Source organism: Ostrinia furnacalis, unplaced genomic scaffold (assembly GCF_004193835.3).
Source record: "Ostrinia furnacalis isolate ACB-3 unplaced genomic scaffold, ASM419383v2 OfSCF7464, whole genome shotgun sequence".
Taxonomy (NCBI): Eukaryota; Metazoa; Arthropoda; class Insecta; order Lepidoptera; family Crambidae; genus Ostrinia; species Ostrinia furnacalis.
This window is the reverse complement of record NW_021137703.1, coordinates 199,401-216,344: the sequence shown is the minus strand read 5'-3', so window position 1 is coordinate 216,344 and position 16,944 is coordinate 199,401. Positions and strand designations below refer to the sequence as shown.

The window sequence follows — 16,944 nt, the reverse complement described above, 5'->3', positions numbered from 1 at the left end:
GAGTGTAGACTTGGATTTCAAAACCATCCTTCGATATTAGATTTAAGGTGAGTTTACAGAACAAAGCTCCAAGCTTGATGCATCGCATCGATATTGCGACATTGTCAATACACTTTTTTTTGTACTTTTTTGTCATTGTGTGATATCTAATTTAATAATTCTAATGGTTAAACTCATTTAGGATCATATTCCATTGTGTTAATTGTCTAACACCCTCACAAACATTACTATGAGGCCTAACAGTGCGCGTGGACGCACAGGATCCCAAAAACCTATTCAAAGACCTATTGAGTGAGTGCGAACCAATTAGGTAGAGAGCTCTAATCAACGCTGTATGTTCGACTTCGCATAGCGTTGCTGGTTTCGTTTGAGAATACGGTTGTGAATTATTGTCAGATGTCAAATGTATTAAAACGAGTTATTTTATCACATGCCTTGAGACAAGACACACGCTACAGCAAAAAATACTTCTCCTTTATATTCACCATAGACTGAATCCGGTTATAGGATCCTATAGACTACGAGTATAGACATGTTTTCTCCAACTTTTCCCACACTACCATTTGATGGCTCCACTATCCTTTGTTTTATTTGGCATTTGTTAAGCAAAAGTTTGTTATGTCGCTTCAAGTTGTAGATTTATCGTGCGATTGACAAAGTTGAATTACTTTTGTACCGATTTATACTCTCGTTGTGATTCGAGCGGCGCACGGTGGTCTGAAAATGAAGCTCCCATACCATAGAAACTTAATGTCAGAAATTAACAAATAAAAATATGCATTGTGTTTAGTATACCTCCCTTTGTTTTACTAATATAGTATGAAGGGTATGAGTAGCTCCATGTGTGAGAAAAAAAATATTTTTATTTTTTTTTGTATGGAAAAAAACACTTAAAGTGGATTTTTTTAAAACTGAATAGAACTGAAGGGCTGGTACTCACATGAGCTATTGCACCATATACGGCGATCAAGATGACATACAATTCTTGTGCCTTTGGGTGCCGCTTTGCATGTACCAAGCTTTGAAAATTTTGAATTTTCAGTAGGTGATCTTTCAAGTCTTTGATGTTATTTTATGAAGTTATTAACCGTTTTCAATACGAGAATAGTATGTAAATTAATACTCATACTCATAATAATAACTAGGAATATACTAGGGATATTTTTAAATAATTTTTATTTTGAAAATATTAAAAAATAAAACGTTTAGTCATTGAATGAAGTAACCAACCAGTTGGTAACTGACATTGTTATTAATTATTAACCTGCTAATGACGTTTTAATGAAAATAATAGAAATCAATATTGATTAAATAAACAACTTAAAAAATCGGACTGCCTAATAGGCCAGTAGAATTACATTTGAAATCGGAAATAGTTCCTACAAAAGATTTTATTATTTTAATGGCTTCATTTGTTACTCATTAAGACTATCCTAAATTTTCAACTTCGACGGAGTTGTGCTTAAGTGGTGGGGGCCCCCGAAAGGGGCGTTTTTCGGTTTTACGGTTATATCGCGTAAAGGACTTACCCTATCGAAAACTGGTCTTCATGACGGTTGAAGAGCATTTAATCTTGCATTGAATAAGACCAAATTCATATGTTTTGGACAAACTGTTCTCGTGCTTATCTTCGAAAAAGTACAAAATGTACGTATAATTAATGATCCTCTCCACGTCCAATGGCTTGATACCCGCAGGATTCCAACTTTTGAAAAGGACCGCCTCAACCAGTGTAACCCTGTCAAGGCTTACGAGCTGGATGCGCCTATATCTTGTTCGTCCCAGCCATTCGATACGTTGCCTAATCGATGCCTGGTATGGTAACACAGAATCGTTCAGGAGAGTGCAAGAAAGAGGTGCAGTAACCGCAGTTAAGGAACGGCTAGAACGAACAAGCATAGGTGCATCCAGCTCTTAAGCCTTGACAGGGTTAAACTGGTTGAGTCGGCCCTTTACAAGGCTTGGGAGCCTGGGAGTGACGAGTCATTGGACGTAGAGAGATCAATAATTATACGTACATTTTGTACTTTTACGAAGATAAGCACGAGAACGGTTTGTCTAATACATAATATTTATTATGAATTTGGTCTTATGCAGGATTAAATTCCCTTCAACCGTCATGAAGACCAGTTTTCGATAGGGTAAGTCCTTTACGCGATATAACCGTAAAACCGAAAAAACGCCCCTTTCGGGGGCCCCCACCACTTAAGCACAACTCCGTCGAAGTCGAAAATTTAGGATAGTCTTAATTCAGATTTCAAATGTAATTCTACTGGCCTATTAGGCAGTTCGATTTTTTAAGTTGTTTATTTAATCAATATTGATTTCTATTATTTTCATTAAAACGTCATTAGCAGGTTAGTAACTAATAACACTCCTGGAATGGAAAGGATTCGGCATAAACATTAATGGCGAGTACATCACTCACCTTCGGTTTGCCGACGATATTGTGGTTATGGCAGAATCGTTGGAAGATCTTGGCACAATGCTCGAAGACCTTAATCGAGTTTCCCAACAGGTAGGCCTGAGGATGAACATGGACAAAACGAAGCTTATGTCTAATGTCCATGTTGCGCCCTACCCAGTTTCAGTTGGGAGCTCAATTCTCGAGATTGTTGACAAGTATGTCTACCTCGGACAAACGATCCAGCTAGGTAGATCCAATTTTGAGAAGGAGGTCAATCGTCAAATCCAACTCGGCTGGGCAGCGTTCGGGAAACTACGCAACATCTTTTCGTCCAAAATACGTCAATGCCTGAAGACTAGAGTGTATAACCAATGTGGTTTACCAGTGATAACTTATGGCTTGGAAACGTGGCCCCTCACTATAGGCCTTATACAGAAGCTCAAAGTTGCATAGCGTGCTATGGAGAGGGCTATGCCTGGTGTTTCTTTGCGAGATCGAATCAGAAATGAGGAGATCCGTAAACGAACCAAAGTCGCTGACATAAGTAGCCCGACGGATTACTTAGCAAGCTGAAGTGGTAATGGGCAGGGCACATAGTACGCAGAACTGACGGCCGATGGGGCAGAAAGGTTCTGGAACGGAGGCCGCGTACTGGAAAACGCAGCGTGGGACGTCCACCTACAAGGTGGACCGACGACATCGTAAAGGTAGCAGGGAAGCGCTGGACGCAGGCCGCTGCCAATCGATCGACATGGAAAGCATTGGGGGAGGCCTATGTTCAGCAGTGGACGAAATGATGAACTAATATCAATGTCAGTTACCAACTGGTTGGTTACTTCATTCAATGATTAAACGTTTTATTTTTTTATATTTTCAAAATAAAAATTATTTAAAAATATCCCTAGTATATTCCTAGTTATTATTATGAGTATGAGTATTAATTTACATACTACTCTCGTATTGAAAGCGGTTAATAACTTCATAAAATAACATCAAAGACTTGAAAGATCACCTACCGAAAATTCAAAATTTCCAAAGCTTGGTACATGCAAAGCGGCACCCAAAGGCACAAGAATTGTATGTCATCTTGATCGCCGTGTATGGTGCAATAGCTCATGTGAGTAACAGCCCTTCAGTTCTATTCAGTTTTAAAAAAATCCACTTTAAGTGTTTTTTTCCATACAAAAAAAATAAAAATATTTTTTTTCTCACACATGGAGCTACTCATACCCTTCATACTATATTAGTAAAACAAAGGGAGGTATACTAAAAACAATGCATATTTTTATTTATTAATTTCTGACATTAAGTTTCTATGGTATGGGAGCTTCATTTTCAGACCACTGTGCGGCGGAGATATCTTGACGCCATCTCCGCTATCTCAGGTAGTGATGTGGGTACATCGATAAATCAATTAATCAGTAGTCACTACTAGCAATTTTCACAGCACCACCCGATATGTTGTCCCAAAGTGGTGGTAGTAGACGTTGAAAGAGCTTTTTAAAAGCCTTCTAGCAGAAAATAAATGACTTTATAATTATTACCACAGAATGAGTTGTTATTACCTAGTGACAGTTTCGCTTAAAAATACTTCTTCACAAAAGAACTTCCCAGCACTATTTTAATTTAATGGGCAATAGCATCAACATAAAAACTATCTAACTACATATTAATAGCAATTCATTAATATTACGTTCGATCTCGTTAAAATTACCAAATATTATTTTACAACAATAAGCATTTGAATTTTGATACCATTATTGATAGCTTTCATAGCACTATCGACATACTAAATAATTTAGAAACCTTCGATTGGTTTATCGATACTTCCTATAGCAATATTGATTATCTGGCAACACTAATCTGAGGACGTCCTGCCGTAGATGGTGACTTATTATTTTACGAGAACTTCGACTTAAACAACTCTTACAAAGTTACGATAAGATATAAATCATGTCAATATATCAATTTTAGTCATAAATGTGACGGTTTTGATAAAGTGTTTAAATTATCATAATATTGACAATGGATAGACAGATAGTTAAAATAATAATTATAATGTTCGTTCTCATTCAAATCGTTTAGTCAGTAGGTACATAGGCCCTTTCTAGGGCACTTATACACGTCCCAAACATAGCTTGCCCTACCACCACATCGGCACAACATATAGGTAGGCTGGTACTCAGAAGAAGTGGCGGAAGAAACTCAGTCACCTTTGCAGCTTTGTCAGTATCATAAGTTATATCTAAAAGTATAGAAATTCATGCTCATTACTAGCACGAAAACATGCCACTATTGCTACTTGACATATATGACATTTTATAAGCATCAGCATCATCATCATCATCAGCCATAGGACGTCCACTGTTGAACATAGGCCTCCCCCAATGCTTTCCATGTTACCATGAAAGAATTGTGTGTGAAAGCGCTGGACCCAGGCCGCTACCAACCGAGCTATAAGCATGGTACCTTTATAATAATATTGGGTCCCCCATTTGTGGAAACCTCATAGACAAAATTCTTCCATACAACCGAAATTATTAGTTTACTGTTTTAAGAATATTCAGGCGCATTTGTCTCTAAAATATAACTAAATCTAAGTCTTTATAAATAAACCTTGGCGAAACTTACAACAGTAAGTTGGTTCCAATAAATAAGAACGCGAGAATAATAATATTATTATAACGGTGTCTAGACTGAGATTCATCGGCTATATTCTGTAAACCTAAACATTGTTAGTAGACTAGGTATTTTATTTAATCTATATTTATAAAAGCAAAAAGTCACTGATTGGCTGACTGACTCACACACTCATCACAAAATCTCAGAAACTACAAGTGCTAGGAGTCTCAAATTTTGCTTGGGGTTCCTTTTAGAACGTAGGTGCTCACTAAGAACGGATTTAGGAAACTCCACCCCTAAGAGGGTAAAACGGGAACGAAGCCGCGGGCGGCCGCTAGTCACCCATCAGAATTGAATTGTAAACATTACGTGTTACAAAATGCTTGTACCGTTTATGAATCTTCATAACAATCGTCTCTTTCATCATACAGTCCAACATATTTCATCATCATCATCAACAGCCCTCTACAGCCCACTGCTGGACTATGAGCCTCCTCCACTTTAGAGGAGGGTTTTGCCATAATCCACGCTCACGCAATCGCAGTTTAAAAGATTGATGTTTATCAGAGATCGCTGCTGCCCGTTCTCTGTTTAATGTGTAGTCCCAACATATTTAATAAACCTTATTGAAGTAACTGTGAATAAGCTTAAATATTGTGTGCTTAAGCTTAAATCAATCTTTTCATTGATAAACATCCGTCACATTTTTACGTGATAATTATTTCAAGAAAAAAAAACTATTCTCTCTATTTATACAATAATCTCATCACAATCAAAGTTCGCAAAGCATACTATTTGCTGTATGTTCCGTTACATTTTTTTCCAAAGCACTCATTTCGCAATGATTATAATACATGACGAGGCGCAGTGCAGTGTAATGAAATCTAACTGGCTTCGTAGCAGCTTCGTTTGTAGCTACGAACTCGTAATATCAACTCATGGGCTCGTAGCTCGTAGCTTCTGCTCTGTAGCAATCGCGCCCGCCGTAGCGGAATAGTGAGGTGAGAAAAACTTCGCTGGAATTTTCCAGGAAAAATATACTAATGTTGCTCTGGAAAATATGTAACGTAGTCGTTCCATACTAGAGTCTGGCTACGTATTTTAATGATAGTTTGTAACAATTTAATGTAACTGTTATATGTATTTGCGTCTTAATTAAGGATGCTTGACTGTGTCTGAATGTATCCCATTATAAAGTTTCAGTTGTTCATCATAGTAACCAAAATTTTTGGCACAGCTTTCTAAAGCAAACCTCTTTAATTTATACCCTTACGATCTGCTGTTATATCATGTCCTAATGATATTTGAAAGTACATAGAAATTGAATACTGTTTCAGTCAATTAATTTGGCTCTTGTTACCGTACACTATGATCCGCTTATGTAACCTATCGATAAATACCACAACAATGTACGAAATATACATTATGTGAGGTTACAAACTTGTTAATAACAGCTTTATTATTTTACTGTGCGAACTATTGTTAATTTTTCAAGTAATTATTAATATTAATTTCATATATGTGTAGCGAGAATAGGTATCTAGCAAGACTATTTTATACTGAAAATCATAATCATTTTTCACAAACCCCTGTGATCATCGAGCTTTATTTAAACAACACTACAGGCTAACACTGGACTACATATGGCGAAATTGTCACATAAAACACAGTGGTAGACTTCCCGAAATTTCTATACAAAACAGCTGAAACGATTTTCGCTGCCACGGTTGCAGTATTTGCGTTGGCACGGAAAACTTTTTTCAGGATGAAAACCTCTATTGTTCTCATTGTAAGCCTGGAAAAACATTTTTTTTTCGACGTAAAACTCTTTTATTCCCATCGTCCATTTGAGTGACATTCTATTGCCGTTAAAATGTTAGAAAAACAAACATGCCACGTGAAAGTGCTCAAATACGTTAGAATACAGGGTGGAAACGTTAAGTGATCTCACTCGATTATTTCTAAACTATACAAGATATCAAAAAACTAGTTACTGATCCTGAAAGAGCTTCATGAGCTCTATCAAACAGATACTGTTAGAGAATAATAGGTCACAGAATAAATTAGATCTATCCGAAATTTCAATGTTTCCAGATTCTTAGAATGGTGATATCAAATTATACGCTGTAAACTTTTTATTTATGTTTTGTTTGGTCTGTTTCTAGAGGCATGAAATCACAAATAGGTACTTATCGTTTTTAATAACTTCAAGCCCTAAATAACTTTATGTTTAAGCTCATTACTATTCGAAAATATCTTAATAACCTATACCATACATCGTTCAAGCCAAGTTTATCACAAAAATATCGTAATTATGAAGAGTGGTGGACATAACTCGTGTTTGCTTACTGCGGCCTTGGCCTAGACAACTTCTGTCACAGACAACAGTCTGTCAGACCGCGGATCCGAGTAAACACATCTTATTTGCTTTGTGGTTCGGACTCTCACAAAATACAGGGTGAGATAGGAGAGAAAAACTTATGGCGCAGTTATGTATGCGGAAAATTGATCGAACAGTGTGCTTACCATGAGTTTACGTTAGGTGTGCTCGCTAGCAACTGCGTAAAAAATGACATTATATGAATGAGATATTGTGCATCGTCCCTTGCGGTTACTTTCAAGAAATAAAATCTTCATAGAATTTTTTGACGTACTACGAGTAGCTAGCGAGCACACCTAACGTAAACTCATGGTAAGCACACAGAAGTATGAACGACTACCGATACCAACTGAAGTGCACATTTACAAAACAAACGTGCCTCCTTTCAAGAGTGTATGTCTTGTAAACATAATGTGTATTAAATTCGTTTTATGAAAAGAGTAACGAGTATCCACAGCTCAAAAAGTAGGCTATTTTTTTTTTCGATGTTTCAAAAAATGTCTTTTTTATATTATTTCTGGATCGAAAAGCTTTTCCAAAAGTGGAGTTTGATTCTCAAAACCATACACACACAGTACAACAGCTTAGTCTTCGGCAGATATTATTTTTTTCAGTGTTAGCAATTTCTTTCAGGACGCTCTATACAGGGTGGAAACGATAAGTGATCTCACTTGATTATTTCTAAACTACACAAGATATCCAAAAACTGATTACTGATCCTGAAAGTGCTTCACGAGCTCTATTTAACGGTACCAATAATAGGTTACAAAATAAACTGGATCTATCTGAAAGTTCATTGTTTCCAGCCTCCATACATTTAGTAAAACCACAAGATATCCAAAAACTGGTGACTGGTCCTGAAAGTGCTTCATGAGCTCTATCCAACGGTACCAATAAGTTATAAAATAATCTGGATCTATCCGAAAATTCAATGTTTCCAGCTTCCATACATTTAGTACTGCCACAGTCATGGCACGCATGTCTTGATAATATTATAGCAAGTAAAGCCTAAAACCAATGTTTTCCATGAATAATTTTAAATTATAATGCAATTTACAAGTTAATTTTAAGTGTTAATTATTTAAAATAAAAAAAAATAACACTTCTAATATTGTGTGGCTGGCATAGTGGCATACATTTAGTATGGAGGCTGGAAACATTGAATTTTCGGATAGAGCTAGTTAATTCTGTAACCTATTACTGATATCATTTAAAAGAGCTCGTGAAGCACTTTCAGGATCAGTAATCAGTTTTTCGATATCTTGTATAGTTTAGAATTAATCGCGTGAGATCACTTATCGTTTCCACCCTGTATGCTATAACTCTAACACTAATTGTAACCTTGAAACTTAAAGCGACCAAATTATTCGCACCAGTTCCGAGGAAAATCTCAAATAGTCGCAAGTTTAGTTCGGGGAACAATCAGGAAGGCTCAATGGCGAAGGTTGTAAGGCTTCTCACAAACTAATATCATCGCCGAGTGATTTATTGCGCCACGGCTCAGTTGAGTCGAGTTTGTCAGGCTGGAAGGAATATCAGTGGGGAAAATTTAATTAAGAAAGAAAAAAATCGGAACATAGCTGCTAATTTATTAATGTTATCATCATCGTCATATCATTTCAGTCATTTTATTGAAGTCTTGCAAGGAACAATTTACCTTTGGGTCTCGCAATATTTACTATATCATCAAAGTCTGGCTCCTAATTGCTAACGATATTGCTAGTCTACGAAGTATAGTTTACTCTTTTAATACCAATATAGTAATATAAATATATGCCACTTTGCAACGGTAAGCATACCAATTTATTTAATTTCCACCGACTCCTGCTCTCCGTAACCGTACGGTTTCTTATAAGGTACAATTTTGTGTGGCAAGCTGATATCGTATGCCATGTTACTTCCTTATGCAATAAGAGATCAACTGCATACCCTCAATTGCATGGCCCTGAGATACTTCGAAGTTTTATCAACAACATTTTTAGAGATATAGTTAAACCCGCTATCGTGAATCATAAAACCTAAATCGGCCATGTGTTACTGTGAGTCGTACTTGTACATGAAAGGTTCCTTAATAACGTCGAAATTATAAATGCGGAAGTAACTCTGGTTGTCTGTCTGCCTGTCTGTTCTGCTTTCACGCCTAAACCACTGAACCGATTTTGATGAAATTTGGCATAGTAGTTTAAGTCCCGGGTAAGGACATTGGATAGTTTTTATCCCCGTTTTTGAAGCAGGGACGCGAGCGATAATGTTTTTCTGTGACAGATAAAATTTAAACGCGGGCGAAGCCGCGGGCGAAAAGCTAGTATAATAATATAAAAGCCTTACCTTAAACCACGCCATCGTTGAGTCGTCGTAGAGCACCACCCATTCTTCTGACCATGTGTTCCATAAATATTTTCCTGTGGGACAAAACAATCATAAATAACTATTTTATTTTAAAGACATTTTAAAGAATACTGAGTTCGACATAGAGTAGATTTAGCTCTATTTCAATATTAAATGTTTATGAAAGGCATTAAAAGTACAAAAATTACACTCATAAACTAACATTACAAGAATTTATGGAATATCGAAAATCCATATTTACTACAGTAAACTTTTGCCAAGCCATTTTAAATCTTACTGCTTGTCAGTTAGAATCGCTTTTAATCTACGTCAAGCGAGGTGGTTATGGAGGAATTTTATGTTGGCGTAACTTTGTGAGAGCATAGTGATGTGCCAAGTTTTTTCGGACTCAAATTGACTCGATTATCGGATTGTACCTATATTCTATGCCGATTTTTCAATAGGTAAATTTTGTATAAAGAATAAAATTAGCGTTTTAAACATATTTTTTACACAAAATCTGTTATTAATAGTAGGTAGTTTCGTAATTATGGTCCTAAATTCAATAACACCCAGTTTCGCACAGCTTTTAGAGCTAAGTTTCTGAAAATTCAATTCAAGAGGATTTTCTTGGTTTCTTGCCTTATCAATTAAATTTTATTCGATTCTTGAACGCTATCAACGATCACTTGAACTTGGCATGAATGAAGTCTCCAGTCAAAGATGCCCCTTTATTCCGGGCGTTTCATTCCGCGCTGGATTATTGAAATGGGTCATAAGATTCTCGGTAAGCGGGGTTTGATGCTTATAAATGTAGGTTAAATAACAGTTTAAGCCATTGCTAGTAGAAACACAGGGATAATCAGAGTTACAGATAGAAATTATAATTCATTCAATAAGGTACACAAAACCTGTAAAACTACTTTATGAGAAATAGACCAAGATTTTCTGAAAAGGGAATTTCAAAATATTAAACTCTGAATAAGTAACGACTAACTAAGTGAAGGAGTAAACTTAGCACTTTAATCTATAAAAATAAATAGATAAACTTACGTTTGTATCGAAGCATGTAGCCTCCCTTGATTTGTGTCCCACCATGTTCTGAAATAAAGGAATTGCAATAAGTATTCCACATAAACAAAGAAAACTCATAAAAAACTCATAAAACTCATTTATTTCTGTAAATAGGCTTAAAAAAAGCACTTTTACACGTCCCAGTATTAACCCTACCACTGCTTCAGGACAATAAATGGGCCAGTGCTGAGAAGAAGCAGCGCAAGAAACTCAGTCACTATTGTCAGCCTCTTTTTCAAAGGTTTACATGCTTTAAAATGTACAAAGTTATAAATATTTATGCGAGCTAGGCAGTAAAGTATCCCAAACATTTTTATCTTTTAAATAATCATCGACTTTATAGTAGCCATTTTTCATTAAGGTACTTTTAATATGTGCTTTGAATTTATGAATGGGTAGTTCTACAACAGTTTGTGGTAATTTATTAAAGAATAATACATTTTCCCATAAATGAATTACCAATCTTATGCAATCTGAAATTTGGAACGGCAAGTTTATTTTTGTTTCTTGTATTAAAGTTATGCAAATCGCTCTTTTTCGTGAATTGCTCTATATTTTTGCGGACATATAAAAGGTTTTCATAAATGAACTGTGAAGCTACTGTCAGTATGTTCCTAGATCTAAGAGATTGTTTGCTGCCAGGATATGTTCGTTAATTTGTTCCCTGGCTGAATTATATTTAGCTGTTATGGATGCAAGCGAGTCATGCAAGTTTGTGATTTCAGCCTGCAACCTTTCAACGTCCAAGTTATGAGTGGACCTACTCTCTACTAATTTACTGTGGTAGATTTCTAAACTGTCCACTAAATCTAAATTCTTTTTCCTTAACAGAATATTTTTGTGAAACTGTTCTTGCTGTTTTATTAATTTTTTTGTTTTAGATATAAACCTATTAATTTTAACATATTTTTTTAATTTATTTCTACTAGAAAAAGTTAATGGCTGACTAATGTTCTCAGATAATTTGGTGTCGCAAGATACATTTAGGTCTGGAAGCACTGCACGTCCACCAGGGCTTCCAATTAGCTCTTCGTATAGGTTCAGAGTGTGTGTGAACTCCTGCTGCTTTCTTTCCTCTTCGAAGTGCAGTATGGTCTTGTTGGCGTCCCTCAGTTCAGCTNCCTAGATCTAAGAGATTGTTTGCTGCCAGGATATGTTCGTTAATTTGTTCCCTGGCTGAATTATATTTAGCTGTTATGGATGCAAGCGAGTCATGCAAGTTTGTGATTTCAGCCTGCAACCTTTCAACGTCCAAGTTATGAGTGGACCTACTCTCTACTAGTTTACTGTGGTAAATTTCTAGACTGTCAACCAAATCTAGATTCTTTTTCCTTAACAGAATATTTTTGTGAAACTGTTCTTGCCCTTTTATTAATTTTTTTGTTTTAGAAATAAACCTATTAATTTTAACATACTTTTTTAATTTATTTCTACTAGAAAAAGTCAATGGCCGACTAACGTTCTCAAATGATTTAGTGTCGCAAGATACATTTAAGTCTGGTAGCACTGCACGTCCACCAGGACTCCCAATTAGCTCTTCGTATAAGTTCAGAGTGTGTGTGAACTCCTGCTGCTTTCGTTCCTCTTCGAAGTGCAGTATGGTCTTATTGGCGTCCCTCAGTTCAGCTTCTAACTCATTGTTGCGCATCAAGGTCTGCTGAAAGATATTGCTGCACTGGTCGAAGGTACTGATTGTATGCAGTAGTTCATCACGGTGCTCGGTTACCTCCTGGAGACGGACATGCAGTTCTGCCAATTCTTGTTTTAGTTCTGTATTCTTTCTTATTGTACAAGTAATTTCCTCCTCGCTCTCTTCTCTTTCCCTAATGAGTTGGTTACAGCTTTCTTGACTCTGTTTCAGTTCCTCGAGTGCCCGCCTAAGTTTCAGCTCAATGGCTTGTGCCGCTGCTCTGCGTGTGAGCATGTTGAATGTGGTTTTTGTCTGAAATTATCCAAAATCTAAATCAGGTAATCCCGTACCTATGTAGGTAATTGCTCGAGCGAATGACTTCAAAATAAATTTTTCTTAGGTCAATGTACTATCAGTATGTACTCGTAGGCGTAGGCATGTAAAAGGTAAATGACAATAGTATCTGGTACTGTAAAAATGGCCATACCAAGAAAAACAGCAGCAATTCTGACATTCCACCGAAAAATGGCGGTAAGTAGCGCGTGACCCGGGTCAGAATGGGGTCGGAATTAGGAACCACTCGCACTCGTGTCTCCGAATCGACCGCAAGTGTCGAACGCTATAAATCTGACTCCTGCTTGCAATTTGAACGATGTAGGGTGTAGGTAAATTGATTTTTAAGACTAGTCAATGTAGCGGACATTTTTGCTTTATTTCCTGAATACTAGACTGAAAATTTGATGAACTAGAGTTGACAGAGTAGCACTTGCGTGCAGGTTTTCTTTAAAAAGATACTTGTTTTTACTTAGTTACTTTGGTTACATCAACGCCCTTAAAGTAACCTTATTAAAAATTTTCAAAGCACATTTAAAATAACAAGATAGTAGGTTCTCAAATTACACAAACCGCAAATGAAGGCACTTTATTTTTAATCTTATTTCTCGTTAATCAGAGAGTACAGTCTTTGCCTGAATAAGTGTCACCTTTCATCCAATAAAGTAAGACCATTTAAAGTTATGATTAGAAATTCAATATTTGGCTTAGCATCCTAACCTATTTTACTTAATTTAAAATCTTACCAAAGATATAAATTAAACTGACACTGTTATGAATAACTTGTGACTTTTTATTACTTACAACACTGCAACCTACACGATAAAAGAAAAAAAAACAATAAATAGGTACACTCATATTGGAAACCTTTGATATCAACCCACAGCTCTTAAATCCAATTTTAAATACAATTTTATGCAGAAATAAATTGATTAATTGCATAAAGGCCTAAAAAGATGCCTTTTTTAACGCAGACTGTACTTCGCCGACAAAGCCCGATAGAACAATGGCGACCGAAAGCGCTAATCAGCCGCAATCATCTGTTATTGTCCAAATTACGCGAGCAGCTTCAACCGTAGACTTGTGGACGTCTAGAGAATTTAATAAAGGAACCTACTTAGTTGTATAGACCATCATTAACACTTAAACTGTATTAGCAATTTGTCAACTCCTAAATTTGTTTAAAGAACTGTAGCGAAGAACCCTAGAATCTTCACTAACCTATGGCTAAGATTCCTAGAAATTGTTCAAAATCAATACCTAATTGTTGAATTAGAAGTAAGAGTAATAACAGAGTAAATACAAATGAGTAGGTCATCTTCATAGAATCGGACTGAGCGCGGTTTGTATGTGAGCGCGCCAATATACGTATGCGGCGCGCACGCACACACTGACAAAATTCGGCGCAACCACGACTGGCTCCCCGCTAATCCACGCTAAAAAATTACTACTACTACTACTTACGTTTCTATGAAGATAACCTACTCATTTGTATTTACTCTGGTAATCATAACCTATTATTAAAAAACTTATTTGCTTCCAATTCATCGGCCTGCCGGGCTAGGATGCGCGCCGTGATATACTCTTACCAACGTCAAAATGTATGGGCAAAATCGATAAAATGGCGTGATAACCGCTTATCGCGGCGCGCATCCTAGGCCTACAGGTCATCACTTTGTATCAGGCGAGATACAGACCAAGAGCTTCTGGGTTAAAAAACATAAACGTCTTATTGATACTTTTTCAGGCAATGACTTTTTCTTTGTTGTAGAAATTAAGATTTCGCCAATGTTACATGTGCAGCTTTGATAGAGTTACATTGCGTTTTCATGTCGACTTTTTATCCCATTTCAGTATCGTCCTCGACACATTTATGAGCACACGTCAGACATTTTACATAAAAGCTCGTAATGTCCAACATAAAGTGTTGTCAGGCAAATTGCGGTTCATAAGCGGGTCTCCGAGGAAATCTGCTGTGCCAAATGTGGCACGATGTGGACGGGAATATCTCACGTTTCGTTATAATTAAAAGGGTTAATGTAAATGATAGCAAGGATTCTGTTGATTAGGTAATTTTATTCTGCTTATGTAATGCTAATACAAACATTTATATCAACAACAGTATCGCCTTTTAAACGTCATACTTACTCGGGTTATTTAACAAGTTTATTGCAAATTAACTGGCACTGTGCAAATACTATATCATCAAATAATTGCTCTCATCGTGAAGCGTCGTACTTTATTAAAATTAAAAATCCTTTATTATCTGGTTCGAAAGACCATTAAATGAGAAGACCCACAAAATTACGCACACACTACAAATACGTGAAATCAAATTATTCTTCTCAATAACAAACTTTTTCCTTACATATAAATCCGGCTCGAAGGACTATAAAATAAGTAGACACTCGCACGCACAAAATAGGTTGACTTTAAAACCACTTACACTCGCATAAATTAACACATTCCGTGGTGTTCACAAACATTTTGCCCTCCAAAACACGAATAGGGCTTCCTGGAATAATTTGAGGGTAAGATTTAAGGCGGGAAGTTTCGCGCGAGGCGATCAAGGGAGGCATTAAACCGTCGTTGGTATGGTGGCGCTACTGAGTTGCTAATAATTTCGCCTCAGGATTTGTCACAACAGCGTTATTAACATAATGGAAAAGGGTATAGTTGTCTCAAATAAAACATGTTAATAAATCATACCTACTGTCTCTACATATTAACTATACGTCCCATATCTGGAGTATGGTAGGACTATGCATGCTCATTTGGATGAGAATGTAATTAAATAATTTAAATATTACTTTTTTCACAACAAAATGATAATGTGGGTTTCGGCCAATATGCATTCTATGAAGATTATTTCACTTTAGCGTTTTGTAAAAATACTAATTGAGTCTACAACTACAGTGTTTATTTGATATGTGAATTAAAAACTTTCTCCCCGCATATCCTATAATTATAAGGAATACGAGTAACTACGTCTTGAGGATAAAACGACAAGATTTTAGGTGACATCATCCAGTAGGCATCCAGTAGAGGACTAGGTGGACCGACGATCTGGTGAAGGTCCCGGGAGGTGCCTGGATTAGGGTTGCCAGATGCCCGGGAAATCCGGGATTGTCCCGCAATTTTGCGTCTTGTCCCGTGTCCAGTAATTAGACATTACTGTCCCGGATTTCCGAAAACCTAATAGTTTTGTGTCAAAATAAACTAATATGTAATAACAAATGACACGGCTGGCCTGCCTGTGAGTCCTATTATGTACGTTGACGTACATTACTTATTTAATAAAAGTGTGTATTTGAAAATAAATGGCATTTTTCTTTTGAAATACAAATTAAATCATTTGAGAAACCAAGATATTTTTACTATGGCCAAGACCCGACACCGTTGTCCTAGTAGAATTGTCCCGGATTTGGTAAGTTTCCATCTGGCAACCCTAGGCCCTGGATACGGGCAGCGCAGGACCGGTTGTTGTAGCAATCCTTGGGGGAGGCATTTGTTCAGCAGTGGACGTCATTCGGCTAAAACGATAGCTTAACCAAAGTGATTGTTGTGTGCCTACTGGTGTTTCTTTAGTTGTGACTATTGTCTGTTTTGCTCCTTGTTTGTTAATGAGCGCTATCAGCGTCGGACTGGCCATACAGTCGGGGTGGCATTTGCCAGCCGGGCCCCAGCCTGCGCGGGCCCCCCACTGCCTGGGTTGCGGGGCATGCGGCAACCGTAGCACAGGGGGCCCGCGCAGCGTGGCCCCTGTGCTACGGTTGCCCGCGTGCATGTCTCGGTAACTATGCGTCGTACAAAAAAGTTGTACAGTCATAATTTGTAGAAAATTGCTTTGCCTACAAATATGTTAATATAACTGTTTGCCTTAAATTAAAGATTGAAGAAGTTATAAGCAAAAAAAAATCCTTTTTGCTTATGTATAACTTCTCTAATTTAATTTAGGACAAAAAGTTATGTAAACACAGGGCCGTCTTTAACCTACTAGGGGCCCTGGGCACTTATGGATCAAGGGGGCCCTTGTCATCTAGAAGAAGGTATTTTGAGACGGACAGACGGGGGCCCCCTCCGTCGCGGAGCCCTGAGCACGTGCCTAAAGTGCCCAGTGGGAAAGAGGGCTTTGACCATTTATGTTTCTTTCATGATGCCCTGGCCTTC

The 16,944-nt window shown here is 37.1% G+C and overlaps 1 protein-coding gene across 1 annotated transcript in view; it reads right to left on the bottom strand.

Annotated features, from left to right (window-relative positions):
* LOC114364746 (uncharacterized) overlaps nt 1-16,944 on the bottom strand; it is an 80,133-nt gene that overhangs the window by 46,343 nt on the left and 16,846 nt on the right. The window contains exons 3-4 of the mRNA XM_028321027.1: nt 10,791-10,838; nt 9,738-9,811 (exon numbers count right to left, since the gene is read on the bottom strand). Coding sequence (XP_028176828.1) covers nt 9,738-9,811; nt 10,791-10,838 — 122 coding nt within the window. The remainder of the gene's footprint in view (nt 1-9,737; nt 9,812-10,790; nt 10,839-16,944) is intronic.